Genomic DNA, 16,377 nt, shown 5'->3' with positions numbered 1-16,377 from the left:
ATTCTTCCATGACTGAACAACTGAACATTTCAATGTTTACACTTCCAGCCTAAGCTCGAACACATTTATACATTGAACTTTGTCAGTTCTTGAAGCTTTCGATCGAACCATTGGGTGCCTTGAAATCTGTTGGTCCCACCTTTTGTGCCTAATATTTTGCTTTAGCACGAACCACAGTACCATGTATTGAAATATCTGAAACACGAGCTTATTTTATTCACTTCAATAGCATATTTTCCAGTTCTGGAAACTGATCATTGTGCACTTGTTTTTGTTTGGAGAACCTCCTGCCAAACATACTGCTTAAATTATTTATTTATTTTTTGCTCACTATTGTATTTAAAGCTGATGGAAGAATGTTCATTTTTCATGCAATATCAATATGCTTAACTTCGTGGTTCTTAGACGAAACATATTTTGGCAGTAGTAGAATCATTCTGTAGTCAGCTTCAAATGGGGGTTCTCTAAATTTTCTCCATAGTGTACCTCCAAAAAGAATGTCGCCTTCCCTCCAGGGATTTCTGTTTGACTTCCTGAAGCATCTCCATAATGCTTACAAGTTGCTTGAACCTACCGGTAACAAATCTAGCACCCGCCTCTGAATTGCTTTGACGTCTTCCTTTAATCAGACCTGGTACGGATCCCAAACACTTGAGCAGTACTCAAGAATAGGTTGCACTAGAATCTTATATGAAATCTCCTTTACAGATGAACCATACTTTCCTAAAATTCTCCCAATAAACCAAAGTCAACCATTCACCTTCCCTACCACAATCCTCACATGCTTTTTCCATTTTGTATCGCAATGCACTGTCACGCCCAGACATTTAAATGAGGTGACTGTAGAGATTGCTACGCACCCTGTCCACTAAATCATTTATGTATATATAGAATAAAAACAGTCCTATCATACTTCCCTGGGGCACTCCTGACAATACCCTTGTCTCTGATGAAGACTCGTTGTCGTGGACAACAAGAGCTCTTCGAGATATTGACATATCTGTGAACCTATTCCATATGCTTGTATCTACGTTAACAGCTTGTAATGGGACACCGTTTCTAATGCCTTTTGGAAATTTAGAAATGTGGACTCTGCCTGTTGCCCTTCACCCATAGTTCGCAGTATTTCATGTGAGAAAAGGGCAAGCTAATTTTTGTAATTTCTAAAACCATGCTAATTGTGGACATAAGCTTTTAAGGTCTCAAGAGAATTTATTATATTAGAACAGAGAATATGTCCAAGAATTTTGCAGCAAATGGATGTTAAGGATATTGTTTTGTAAATTTGTGGGTCCATTCTTTTTGCTCTTCTTGTATACAGCAGTCATCTGCACTTTTTTCCAGTCACTTGGGACTCTGCGCTGGGTGAGAGATTTATGATAAATGCAACCTAGGTAAGGGGCCAATGCAATCAAATGCTAAACATGAAAAAAGAACAACAACAACAACAACTGAGTTATACGGAAATAAATATTCCGTTTATTGTCTGGCCACTACAACTTCACCCTCACCTCAGATTGGTATTTCTCTGTAGACTTCTGAAGTTTTTGGAATTGATGCCAACCTACGTGAACCCTTTCCATGCATAATTTCTACCACAGCAAACAATTTGTATGAAACACAAAGTTACTGGTAATGAACAGCACTGTCTCCCCGCACATCTCCTCACCCCGCAGCTGCAAATCTTCTACTCCCAACATTTCCCGGCACTTTCAGCGGCTAAATTTGCAGTGGCCAAATAGTACTGATACTGACAAATTTGAAAGCACTAAGCTAGGAAGGAGAACATATAAACAACTCATTTTAAGGTGTGTTTAATGCAGCTGGTACCAGGACTTCTACAAATGGAAGTGCTATGCAGGAAAATGCAGAATTGAGTGACTTATTAGCCGGCCAGTGTGGCCGAACAGTTCTAGACACTTCAGTCTGGAACCACGCGAGCACTATGGTCATAGGTTCGAATCCTGCCTAGGGCATGGATGTGTGTGATGTCCTTAGCTTAGTCAGGTTTAAGTAGTTCTAAGTTCTAGGAGACTGATGACCTCAGATGTCAAGTCCCATAGTGCTCAGAGCCATTTGCGTAACCATATTAATGAGATTCCACTGTATAATTACTAAAATTCAAATTCCGAACAAGTATCAGCAAGATGGAGACATTGTTTGTGTTACATAATTGATAGACATAGAAATTTATCTGTCCTCTGTCCTACAGTTCTATGCAAATGATTCCCCTCTCACTGATTTTATGTATTTTCCCTCCACTTTCAAGTTATGCAGAAAGGGTATTCTTCCAAATCCTTCTGAATTAATTTGTATCTGTATCTTTAAAGCTATTCATTATGCTTTTTTTTTAATAAGGGCTCTGTCTTTTTGCATAATTTACTCTCAATAATTGTCAGAATTTTAAAAAGAAATAGTCAGACCAAAGTAATAATTCTAAGAAATAAGTTTTGTTTTAGAACGTAATAATTCTGAAGTGCATGATTTAGTTATTTTTTCTATAGACTGAAGTAGTTCATGGGCTGTAAATACGACTACAGAAAAGAATAATGGTATAAAATTTTAAGAACATATCAGTTCTCTCACAACATGATTAACTGAACGTATCTTGGAAAGCTCACCTACAACTTCAATGAATCCTGTGTAGTTGCTACCTTCATCAAGCTGACCATCATAAACAGGTGGAGGTTGTGGCAAGTCAGGTACAACCGATGGTGAACGTTTCACACGAAGTACAGTATCCACTGTAGAGGGTATGTCTCCTGCTGGTGAAGACACTGTGGGTAGCACGGTTGAAGCTGTAGGGGTTATACGCAGACCCACACATTGAAGGCACGCTGAGTAATTTGTCTGCTGAGCGTGTCCATCCCCCAAGAAAACTTCTGCACTGAGCATGTCACTGAAATTGAGACAATTTATATCCTGGTTAAAATGACACAAATAATCACAAACATGAGTAAAAAGCTGGAGGTCTGAGGTTGACAAATAAAAAAGTATAACTGAACTCACATTTATACCAAAAGCAATCACTTCAACCATTCAAGTAATATGTCCTGAGGGAGACACAATAGAAACTGACCTTATTAAAGAAAGGTTTAGGGTAATGATGGCATCACAACAGTAGCTATCCTCTGATGCTCTCATCCACTGGAAAACTATGTCCACTAATGATATTATTCTAAGCACAACAATGTGCTAGTCATACTATAAAACATCTGAATTGAAGGAGTAGGCTTTGTGGTGTCCAAATGTGTGGGCAGATGCAGTCATGGGAAAGTACAATGCCTCAAAGCATTACAGGGAATTTCAACTGCACCTCCAGCAGTAATCTACATAAACTGCAACAAGGATCGAAAATCTTGTCACAGACTGGCGTGCAGGTTTAACAGTTATGGCAACTGTTTTTGGGATGATAAATTTTATATAACACCATCAGGCACATGATGCAGTCTCATATGCAGTATGGTCATAACTGAACTTTCGCTGCGTGAGCTGGTGTAGACAGGAAAACTATTTACCATTTGAGCACCCAATTTTACAGGATGATGTTCAGACAGTGGACAGTGGAATCTGCGTTGTCAGTAGTGTTAGTGTCATGACTTGACATTAGGCACCAGTACTGGTACAGCAACATAGGGTTGAAACACAAGCATCAGTCTGCATAACTGTTTACTCATAAAGCTGTTTCATCGAAACAGCAGCAATTGTGCTGCTGCTCTTCGTGAGTACTGGCACACTAAAAGAATACAGAGAGGTTTCTTTCAGCACTGCAGTTGAAGAATATGTATCAGAAGTTTGAATTAACTGGTGATTTGGGAATGGCTCCTGGGGGAGGCTGATGGCCAATTACACCACAAACTGTTGAAGAAGTAGTTGTTGCCATGCTGGGCACAACCCGTGATGCTTCATTCAGTGCACAAGCTGTGTCACGACAGCTGAACATTCCACAGTCCACCATTGCAAAAGTGCTGCGAACAACTGTGGAATGATACCTCTATGCGATTCCAGGCTGTTGAGGATGCAAATGGTCATCACATTGAGCAATATTTGTAACCTGGAATGTAAACGTGTTACACAATTAACAAATGGTTCCCTGTTAAGTGCAAATTAAAATATTTCTTTCAATAGTTCATTTGTTATTTCTTCTTCAAATGTTCTTAGAAATGTTTCCACAAAGTTTCAACATCTTACGACCACTCCTTTTTCACGGAGGCCCTCTCAAATTGTGAAAGTTTAATTATAGCTACCCCATACAGCAATTGTACATGAAGGGGCAACAGATTAGTTTTATTAACAGACTATCAGTAACTTAAATATGGTATAGCCAAACTCTGACAAGCACATTTTACTATAACATTTTTTTTCTGAAAATCAGCTAAGATATAGTGCACGGCAAATACTGCTCAAAAATTTATTTCAGGCTGTCGATTCCAGTTTTCCACAATTTCTAATTTTGAGGCACTTCTGGGTAATAACTATATCCTCATTCTTTTATGGTACAGTAAACAATAACTCTAGGACACAAGCTGGAACTTGTCTGTACATCTCACACACTGTCATTCTTTACACGCACGCTGTAGAACAGCATTTATCTTTCTTATAACAATAACAAGTTGTTATCAGAGTGCGACACCAAGAAATGTAAAACACTACTACTCTCATTACAAATCCTAGAAACACCAAAGAGGTGTACCCACCTTTTGTAAATATTGTAATTTAGTCAGGTACTTCAGTAACGGGGGGCCTGGATGGAATAGTATATGAAATAAATGAAAGCCAACCCCTCACCTACAGCGGATTGATACACGCCGCACAGTAACACATAACACACAACAGCATTTACAAAAGCTTTCGAGCATTGTTCTTTTCCCAGCAATAGTACACACATTCATACAAACAACCACACAGAAAGTCAAATGCACACTCCTGTGGCTACCATAGCCATGGATGTGTGTGTGTGTCCATGTTATTGTTGTGGTGAGAGAGAGAGAGAGAGAGAGAGAGAGAGAGAGAGAGAGAGAGAGAGAGGGAGAGGGAGGGAGGGAGAGAGAGGGAGAGAGTACTATGGCTGTAAAAAGAACAGCACTGGAAAGCTACTGTGAATACTGCTTTCTGTTGTCTTGTTACTGTGCTCCACGCATCGATCCACTGTAAGTGAATGGTTGCCTTTCACTTCTTTTATATACTGGTCATATGCTTTACATTTTAAAATTTTGAAGAAAATATTTATTGTTTTCAATGAAGTCTTCTATTAGATTCTTTAATTATCATATAAGTATTCAATATTTTAAGGTTCTGAATCCTACTTAGATATCAGCAGCTTTTTTAAAAAAAAGTGTATGTTGTTAATAAAAGTCAACAATTAACAAAGTTTGTATTTTAAATTTTTTTTTGGTGGGCATAATGTCAACACATTGTTGCCCATGGCTACTTTACCATGGTATTATGTCAGTGGGACCTTACTCAATGTCAATGGCCACTGTAATCAAGAAATATCTGAACATGCCCGGCTCAGTCTGCTCTTCAAATATTCTGGATGTGGCATTTCAACATGTTCAAAGCCTTGAACACTCACATCCACAGCCATTGCAGGTGTAATAACCAAGTCACATGTTGTCAAACAGGAGGCCTACAGACCTAACTATAGTTTTAATAAACAATGGTTTTTCTCATCTACAATGCCACACAATAAGTACAGTTAAAATTAACAAAAACATTTTTCTCAGCAGACAACCTACAGTCAATGGTTGTAGTCCACTACCCTAGCCTTTTGATCATCAACTGTAAACAATAAGTTATCATATAAGGCAGAGAAACAAACTACAGCAAAATTGCCCAAAGAGGAAAATACAGGTTTTCAAAAAAATTTTTAGTGTGTCTTTATTACTATTTGTTGCGAAAGCGAAGGCACTACACTTAAAACTGAGCTTTGCACAGAAAATCACTAATGCTATACATTTAAAAATATATGAAATGGAGTGAGTACATTAAAGTGGGTAGGCAGCTGTCAAAAATCCACTGGTGTACAAGTCTCTTAATATTATGCCTCTATGTGGCAGTGCAAGCACTCTGTACATAAAAAAAATTTCATAGTGCCCTTCTTGGGTAAAAATTTCTTGGTTGTAAAGCTGCACCAATATGATAACTGACCCCATATTTCTGATGGCTTCAGTCATCACGGACAAAAACCTAAATGTGTGGATGTGTTGTTTTCACTCTACATAAGTACAGCAGGGAAGCTTTTAGAATGCTGCAGAGCTGGGGTTCATAAAATTCGATATCTACAGACATCGTGGGTTGGAGAACAGTGCCACATCCATGGCTGGATTAATCAAACTAGTGTGGTGGCAACATGAGCACTGATCCCCACAGCATGGTGTTCACATCTACTGCCACTATTTACACCTAATCTAACCAACCTCTCTGTGTCCATTACTCATTTCCATGTTCAGCCAGAATTGGGCAACTTTGATAGCATTTGGTGCTGCAGACGTGAAGTCCTTCATGCTACAGCTGGTTGGGCACGAGTTACATTTGAAGAGATGCAATTCACCGCATTCGCACAGTGTTGTGTTGGCATTTGGCAGTCGGATGTTCCATTTAAGGAGATTGTCCCTCGATCTTGCGACTTCGGTATGTAGTCTGTTCAAGGACTTCCAGATGACCCACTTCTCTGAGTGTCCAGGTGGCAGGGATTCTTGTGGTGTCATCCAGTTTGACAGGTGTTGGCAACTTTCTTTCCACTTGGTGAGTCGGGTAGCCACAGCTGATCCTTCTAAGGGCTGTAAAGTTGTTAGAAAACTCTTCCTGGACTTCAGTCTTGGCTTGGCAGGTTGATGTCCAAAGAGTGGATGTGAGGTCCCTGTATTTCATTTATGCCTCTCGATGTTAGCGGCAACCTCTCTTCTGATGTCACATGGCGCAATCCCAGTGAGACATTGAACTTTGTCCATGGGGGTTGGCCTTAGGCAGCCTGTAGCAATCCAACAGCTGTCATTTAAGGCTACATCAACCTGCTTTGCATGTACTGAATTGTACTACACTGGGCTAGCATAGTCTCCTGCAGAATAGCATACGGCAAGAGCTGTTGTTCTTAACGTTTGTGGATGTGTACCCCAGTTCAATCCCGCCAGTTGCCGAAGAAGGCAGTTTCTGGAGGATACTTTCTGCTTCAGCTTCAGACAATGTTCCTTGTAGGTCAGTGTACAGTCGAGAGTGACACCCAAATACCTGGGGTCTCTGCCGCTCCTTTGGTTGGGATCCTACAGCCACAATTCACTGCTGTGCAGCATCTCAATGGCCCGATACGACTAGCACCTGAGAGTACAGACTTATTCCCTCCCCCTCAGCGGGACTCATCAGCAGAAGCAGCATTTTCCTGAAGATGGCGACCAGTTGGATTGTCGAAATATCGAGTCAAGTTGATTTCAGGATCCAGCAACAAACCCGAAGAGACTTTCAAGACTTATTACGCTGGGAAAGCCTACGTAATCACATTACAGACTTATTGTTTGCTTGACTATGCAGGATTATGCAGCTGTGTCGTATAAGTACTACGCACTGTCAGCACAGCGATCGTTGCTGTGCCTACCCTTGATGTGCCAGAAGAAAGATGCAAGCTGACAGTAGTACATCCAACACCGACACTGGATGAGGAAGTGGTAGTGCATCATCTTTTCAGATGAGGCCCAATTCTGTGTACAGCATCACAATGAATGTACCCATGTGTGGAGATCCCAGGGGAATGATTACTGATAGACTGTATTCTTTATGATATTACATTTCTAACATCTGGCGTGACTGTGTGTGGTACCATTGATCACACATGATCACTTCTGGTTCACACAACCAGTAATACTTGCAGCGGGAGACTCATTTCTGACATGTTAAACCTGGTGATTTTGTCACATCTTCGAGGTCTCTGTAACATTAACTTCCAACAACACATGATGCCCTTGCTGTGTGGACCAAAATCACCACAGAGGATGTTCGCATGTTGCCCTGGCCAGTATGCTCTCCAGACCTCTCACCCTTTGAACATATTTGGTCACAGGCTGAGAGAGACTGGCATACCACAATTCATCAGCCATAACGATTGATGAACTCTGCCACAAGAGTTGAAACAACAAGGAATAAAGTACCCACATCTGTCAACCAAGATGATTTTGACTTCATGCCCAGTCTGGTAAGAGACTTGTTGCTGCCTTAGGCGGTAGCACTGTATACTAAGGTTGGCATCCTTCGTATCCCCAAACTCCTTAAAAATTTAATTATGTATTTCTTTCAACTATACTGTGCATGCACAATACCGAGCATTTCATTACTTTTGCTATCTTTTCTGGTGTTACAATTATAATGGCCAGAAATATACAAACCATAGATAAGCAGAATTTACATCACCAAGCGTAATAGTTCGGATGAACTACAGGATTGGCTACTAAGAAACTATTTTTGAACATCTCAGAATCTGCAATCTCCTGCCTGATGTCTACCAGCAGCATGTTATAGACTGTCGTGCAGGAATATACACTATCCAGTCACATTATTGTAACCATCTGTCAAAAGCCTGAGTAACCACTCTTTGTAGCACAGACCGCTGCGAGATATGCAGGAAGACAGTCAATGAGGTTCTGGAATGTACCACAGGGGATGTGGAGCCATGCCAACTCTAGTGCCACTGTCAGCTGTGCTACGTTCTTGGTTGAAGATCCATGGCACAAACAGCCAGATCTAGGTGAGCCCACAGATTCTTCATTGGGTTTACACCCAGGGAGTTCGGTGGTCAGTGAAGTCTCATCCTGATGCTCTTCAAATTACAGCTGTACATTGCAAGCTGTGTGACGTGTTGCATTGTCCTGCCGGTAGACATCATCGTGCAGAGGATAAACGAACTGCATCCAGGGTTGGACGTGATCCTCAAGGATATATGCGTGTGTGCGTGCTGATCCACTGTGCCTTCCATAATGACGAGATCACTCGTGGAATGTCACAAAAACATTCCCCAGTCCATAATGTTCCCTCCTCTGGCCTGGACCCTTCCAACGATTTTTGCAGGGTATTTTCTTTCAGTCTGATGGAGCACAAAACATGATTCATCTGAAAAGGCTACCTGTTGCCACTCAGTGGATGTCCAGTTGTGGTATTGGCATGCAGATTCCAGCCTTTGTCACTGATGAACAGCAGACAGCACGGGTGCACGTATTAGGCGCCTGATGCAGAAACCTGTAGGCACCAACATTTGCTGAACATTCACTGAGGAGACACCGTTTGTAGGCCCTTGGTTCATCTGGGTGGTCAGTTACTCAACAGCTGCCCGTCTGTTCGCCCGTACACATCTCTGCACCAACCATTCGCCCATGTCATCTATGGCCCACGGTGCACCCAAGTTGCCTCAGCACCAGTTTTGGATTCACCATTTTCCCATGGATGGTATACTTTAACCACAGCAGCAAGTGAACAGTTTACAAACTTAACTGTTTCAGAAATGTGTCCACCCTTGGTCTAAAAGCAAAAGATCATGCACTTCAGGACGTCAGATAAACTGGTCCTTTTCCACATTACAACGACAATAGTACTGTTTTCCACAGTCCTCTGACATGCTTTATATACCTCCACTGTTGTTGGCACCTGCCATCTGTGAATGGTTACTGCACACCAACGTCTAGCATGGGTGGTGGTTACATTAATGTGATTGGACAGTGAAGATCTTCTGTCTGAACAGAGACATATGGTCTATATGGAAGTAATTTGTTACTTCTAATACTCTGATTTTGAATTACACAGTCCATCCTACATACACTCTTGTTATTAACTACAAACATCGTTTGGGAGTAAATGATTCGGCAGTTTCGGGGTCCCTCAGGAAGCTTATGCAAGACACTCATTTATCAACTTTGAAAATTCTTACTGCACACATTGACGAAATAAATACTTTTTGAGATATGCAATGTATGCTAGCTATCCTTTCTGCAAGTCTACACAGCGAGAGAGATTTGTATGTGTGAAGCAAGCAGAACCCAGTTTCTTCATTGACTTACCCATGCACTGGCACCCTCTCACAGTTTATTATCCATTTGTATGCCTAATAACTTTATATGAAACCTCAAAATAGTTCCCACTGATCCTATTAGTAGTATCTATAAACTTTTCTCAATGTGTAGAAGCAAATCTTTGTAAACAAAATGGTTTGTGAATCATATTTGTTGTTGATTTGCCTGAATGTGGGAACTAACCATGTAGTGCAGTTTAAAATATGAATAAATAATGTTACAAAAAACATTATTCTTGAAGTACACTGACGGAAAAATAATCGCAACACCAAAAAATAATTAATGTAGAATAACAACATTTCGGGAATACATTTGTCTAGCTAATATATGGAAGTGCTTAGCATTGCAAGATAACAGGTCAATGTAAGCGTGACATAAGCCATTGCAAATGTGAAACGCTGGTACACTAATAACCAATGTAACTGCCAGAATGTTGAGTGCAAGTATGCAAATGCGCATGCATTGTATTGTACAGGTGCTGGATATCAGTTTGTGGGATGGAATTACATACCTGTTACATACACTAGAGTTGTCAGCCAATATGTGCTCGATTTGAGACAGATCTCACTACTGCACAGGCCAAGTCAATGTGTCGACACTCAGTAGATTATGTTGGGTTACAACAGTGGTATGGGGGCAAGCATTTTCCTATTGGGAAACACCCCTGGAATGCTGCTCATGAATGGCAGTACAAGAAGTGGAATGACCAGACAGATGTACAAATTGGCCATCAGGGTGTACGTGATAACCACAAAATTGCTTCTGCTATCAAACAAAATGGTATCCCAGACCATAACTCGAGGTGTAAGTCCAGTGTGTCTAGGCCAGACAGACAGACTGGCTGCAGGTTCTCAATTGCCAACCTTCTGAGCAACACATGCCCATTACTGTCTCTGATGCAGAACCAGCTTTTATCAGAAAATACATCGGACCTCCTCCCTGCCCTCCAGTGAGCTCTCATTTGACAACACTGAAGTCATAAATGTTGGTGGTCTGGGGTCAGTGGAATGCATGCTACTGGGCATCTGGCTTGGAGCTTTCCTCGAAATAACTGATTTATAACAATTTACTGTGTCACTTCAGTTCCAACTGCTGCATGAATTGCTGCTGCAGATGCATCATGATGAGCCACAGCCATACGCCGAACATGATGGACTTTCTTCTCATTACTGCCATGTGGCCATCCGCAGCCCAGTCTTCTTGCGACCGTACATTCTCGTGACCACCACTGCCAGCAGCCTTTACAGTGGCTACATTCCTGCCCAGTCTTTCTGCAATATCACACAAGGAGCATCCAGTTTTTTGCAGCCCTATTATATGTCCTCCTTCAAACTCAGTGAGGTTGTGATAATTGTGTTCTTGTCATCTTTAAGGCATTCTTAGCTAATATCAACTCACCATGTCCAATCACAATGGTATCTAATGCTCATGACCGTTACAGCATGTATTTAAAGCAAACCTGATTTGTACCCTCATAGCGGGGCTTCTGGCACCATTCTGATGTGGGTGGTGCAAAATTTTAATTGACATCAGCTTTCAGGTGTAGAAACATGCCTACCAACTTTTGTGTATGTCGCACAATTCCTTCTTGGTGTTGAAATTTGTTTTGTTGACAGCTTACAAAATGTGTTATAAATATAATATAATCATGCAAATACACTTCTCAGCTATGCCACCAGATAACACTGTGCAAGTCCACAATATTTCATTGAAACAACTGTTTTACATCTTCAGGTGGTGGTTGTTGCCGTGTTCACTGCTGCAAGACATGACTGCAACTGTGAACACAGCAAAAAGCACTGCCTGAAGACGTTAAACATTAGTTTTGATGAAATGACTGGCACAATGTTATCCGGCGACAAACTCGAGAAGAGTATTTGCGACAGATTTGCTGGGGAAAGCCTGGAATAATGCAGTCATCATCTTCAACATGTATATTAAGCTTTGCCATCACATTTACTCTAGCAGTTGGACATTTTTATGAAATAAAGACGGCTAAAGCTTAATGTCTAAACAATGCCAAAGTCATTTGACTTAGAACTGGACAAAGGATGGTGATTGAAATAATTCGTGGCCTCATTTACACACCCCCAGTAGTCTCCCTCATAGATTTAGAAAAACCATAAAAATCCTAAATCAGGAGGGTTGGGTGAGGTTCATCTGCAAAACAATAATCCAGTGAGTTGTTAACTGTGGCACACTTTTGCATCATGTTTGTCTGAGACACTTCATTTCAATGTTCTTCACTTCATGTTCTCAGGATGTAATATGTGGTGACACTAATTTCTCTTTATCAGTTTTGTCTGGCATCAATTTCAGCACATCATCAAAATGTCAGATATTATGTCCAAAACAACAAGACAGTTTTTACAAAAGATGCTAGCACCAAACACTCATCAGTGGCCTGCATTCACACAAACTTGTTCATACAACAAATCTAGCAAGCACACATTTTAAATATACTGTGCAGCATACTACATGTAATACACGAACAAGACAGGAAATGTCTACAGTAAAAATGATCACTAAGGAACACTGCCTCAGGAAAAATTTCTCCTCACTAAAGTACACTTTTCACCACTATTATGTTTGCTCCTCAATTAATTACCTTTCAAACATTTCAGCAATGTAAGCACCACCTTTCTTGCTCAAATGAACTTCTTCATAAGTTGATATTGGAAATTTATCTGGAGATGGCAGCTGGCTGATGCTTTGCTGTGGCTCCAATTTAACAAGAAAAACCCTGAAACAAAAGCAAAAATAGTATTACATATAGTTACTTACAGCTAGAAGAAAAAAAAGCTTTACTGTTGGCTACACCATTACTTTTCCAAATTTTCATAATCCTGGCTGCAAATGAGTACACCCACTGAAGTTCCTATTGTATTCTGCATAATACCATAGAAAATGAAATGGTACAATCAAATAATACAATCACTTAAATGTTCTCTCAATATCAAGTACAAAAGTAACTGAAATATTACCAACCAAGAATGGGGAAGGTTATAGGTACAAGTATTGGACCCATGCCAATCGACGAGGTGTCTCAGCATTTCAAAAGCTTCTATTCTCTTCTTGTCCAAACTATTTATTGTCCATGTTTCGCTTCCATACATGGCTACACTCCATACAAATACTTTCAGAAACGACTTCCTGACACTTACATCTATACTAGATGTTAACAAATTTCTCTTCTTCAGAAACGCTTTCCTTGCCATTGCCAGTCTACATTTTATATCGTCTCTACTTCGACCATCATCAGTTATTTTGCTCCCCAAATAGCAAAACTCATTTACTACTTTAAGTGTCTCATTTCCTAATCGAATTCCCTCAGCATCACCAGACTTAATTCAACTATATTCCATTATCCTCGTTTTGCTTTTGTTGATTGTTCATCTTATATCCTCCTTTCAAGACACTGTCCATTCCGTTCAACAGCTCTTCCAGGTCCTTTGCTGTCTCTGACAGAATTATAATGTCATCGGCGAACCTCAAATTTTTAATTTATTCTCCCTGGATTTTAATTCCTACTCCAAATTTTTCTTTTGTTTCCTTTACTGCTTGCTCAATATACAGATTGAATAACATCGGGGAGAGGCTACAACGCTGTCTCACTCCCTTCCCAACCACTGCTTCCCTTTCATGCCCCTCGACTTTTGTAATTGTCATCTGGTTTTTGTACAAATTGTAAATAGCCTTTCGCTCCCTGTATTTTACCCCTGCCACCTTTATAATTTGAAAGAGAGTATTCCAGTCAACATTGTCAAAAGCTTTCTCTAAGTCTACAAATGCTAGAAATATAGGTTTGCCTTTCCTTAATCTTCCTTCTAAGATAAGTCGTAAGGTCAGTATTGCCTCACGTGTTCCAGCATTTCTGCGGAATCCAAACTGATCTTCGCCGAGGTCGTCTTCTACCAGTTTTTCCATTCGTCTGTAAAGAATTCGCGTTAGTATTTTGCAGCTGTGACTTATTAAACTGATAGTTCGGTAATTTTCACATCTGTCAACACCTGCTTTCTTTGGGATTGGAATTATTATATTCTTCTTGAAGTCCGAGGGTATTTCGCCTGTCTCGTACATCTTGCTCACCAGATGGTAGAGTTTTGTCAGGACTGCTCTCCCAAGGCCGTCAGTAGTTCTAATGGAATGTTGTCTACTCCCGGGGCCTTGTTTCGACTCAGGTCTTTCAGTGCTCTGTCACACAGTATCGTAGCACCCATTTCATCTTCTTCTACATCCTCTTCCATTTCCATAATATTGTCCTCAAGTACATCGCCCTTGTATAGACCCTCTATATACTCCTTCCATCCTTCTGCTTTCCCCTCTTTGCTTAGAACTGGGTTTCCATCTGAGCTCTTGATATTCATACAAGTGGCTCTCTTTTCTCCAAAGGTCTGTTTAATTTTCCTGTAGGCTGTATCTATCTTACCCCCTAGTGAGATAAGCCTCTACATCCTTACATTTGTCCTCTAGCCATGCATGCTTAGCCATTTTGCACTTCCTGTCGATCTCATTTTTGAGACGTTTGTATTCCTTTTTGCCTGCTTCATTTACTACATTTTTATATTTTCTCCTTTCATCAATTAAATTCAATATTTCTTCTGTTACCCAGGATTTCTACTAGCCCTTGTCTTTTTACCTACTTGATCCTCTCCCGCCTTCACTACTTCATCCCTCGGAGCTACCCATTTTCTTCTACTGTATTTCTTTCCCCCATTCCTGTCAATTGTTACCTTATGCTCTCCCTGAAACTCTGTACAACCTCTGGTTTAGTCAGTGTATCCTGGTCCCATCTCCTTAAATTCCCGCCTTTTTGCAGTTTCTTCAGTTTTAATCCACAGTTCATAACCAATAGATTGTGGTCAGAGTCCACATCTGCCCCTTGACATGCCTTACAGTTTAAAATCTGATTCCTAAATCTCTGTCTTACCATTATATAATCTATCTGATACCTTTTAGTATCTACAGGATTCTTCCATGTATACAACCTTCTTTTATTATTCTTGAACAAAGTGTTAGCTATGATTAAGTTATGCTCTGTGCAAAATTCTACCATACGGCTTCCTCTTTCATTTCTTACCCCCCAATCCATATTCACCTACTATGTTTCCTTCTCTCCCTTTTCCTTCTGTCGAATTCCAGTCACCCATGACTATTAAATTTTCGTCTCCCTTCACTACATTAATAATTTCTTTTAACTCATCATACATTTCTTCAATTTCTTCATCATCTGCAGAGCTAGTTGGCATATAAACTTGTACTACTGTAGCAGGCATGGGCTTCGTGTCCATCTTGGCCACAATAATGTGTTCACTATGCTGTTTGTAGTAGCTTACCCGTACTCCTATTTTTTTTATTCATTATTAAACCTACTCCTGCATTACCCCTATTTGAGTTTGTATTTATAACCCTGTATTCACCTGACCAGAAGTCTTGTTCCTCCTGCCACCGAACTTCATTAATTCCTACTGTATCCAACTTTAACCTATCCATTTCCCTTTTTAAATTTTCTAACATACCTGCCCGATTAAGGGATCTGACATTCCACGCTCCGATCCGTAGAATACCAGTTTTCATTCTCCTGATAATGACGTCCTCCTGAGTAGTCCCCGCCCGGAGATCCGAATGGGGGACTATTTTACCTCCGGAATATTTTACCCAAGGGGACGCCATCATCATTTAACCATACAGTAAAGCTGCATGCCCTCGGGAAAAATTATGGCTGTAGTTTCCCCTTGCTTTCAGCCATTCGCAGTACCACAACAGCTAGGCCGTTTTGGTTAATGTTAGAAGGCCAGATCAGTCAATCATACAGACTGTTGCCCCTGCAACTATTGAAAAGGCTGCTGCCCCTCTTCAGGAACCACACGTTTGTCTGGCCTCTCAACAAATACCCCTCTGTTGTGGTTGCACCTACGGTATGGCTATCTGTATCGTTGAGGCACGCAAGCCTCCCCACCAACGGCAAGGTCAATGGTTCATGGGGGGGGGGGGGGGGTGACCTGCCATATTGTAGCTAAATGATAAGGGATCTTTCTTTCTACGTATTCGCAGCACATTACACTTGTCCACATTGAGATTCAATTGCCATTCCCTGCACCATGTGTCAATTTGCTGCAGATCCTCCTGCATTTCAGTACAATTTTCAATTGTTACAACCTCTCCATATACCACAGCATCATCTGCAAAAAGCCTCAGTGAACTTCCGATATCATCCACAAGGTCATTTATGTATATTGTGAATATCAGTGGTCCTACGACACTCCCCTGCGGCACACCTGAAATCACTCTTACTTCGGAAGACTTCTCTCCATTGAGAATGACATGC

General features: G+C 40.7%; 1 protein-coding gene across 1 annotated transcript in view; it reads right to left on the bottom strand.

Annotated features, from left to right (window-relative positions):
* Positions 1–16,377, bottom strand: part of LOC126185094 (tyrosine-protein phosphatase 69D) — a 367,349-nt gene that overhangs the window by 152,950 nt on the left and 198,022 nt on the right. Inside the window, exons 12-13 of the mRNA XM_049927899.1 lie at positions 12,658–12,792; positions 2,622–2,899 (exon numbers count right to left, since the gene is read on the bottom strand). Of these exons, the coding sequence (XP_049783856.1) occupies positions 2,622–2,899; positions 12,658–12,792 (413 nt within the window). The remainder of the gene's footprint in view (positions 1–2,621; positions 2,900–12,657; positions 12,793–16,377) is intronic.

The sequence above is a fragment of the Schistocerca cancellata genome, chromosome 4 (assembly GCF_023864275.1).
Source record: "Schistocerca cancellata isolate TAMUIC-IGC-003103 chromosome 4, iqSchCanc2.1, whole genome shotgun sequence".
Lineage (NCBI taxonomy): Eukaryota > Metazoa > Arthropoda > Insecta > Orthoptera > Acrididae > Schistocerca > Schistocerca cancellata.
The sequence above is the reverse complement of the archived record's forward strand: the minus strand, read 5'-3'. Positions and strand labels throughout refer to the sequence as shown.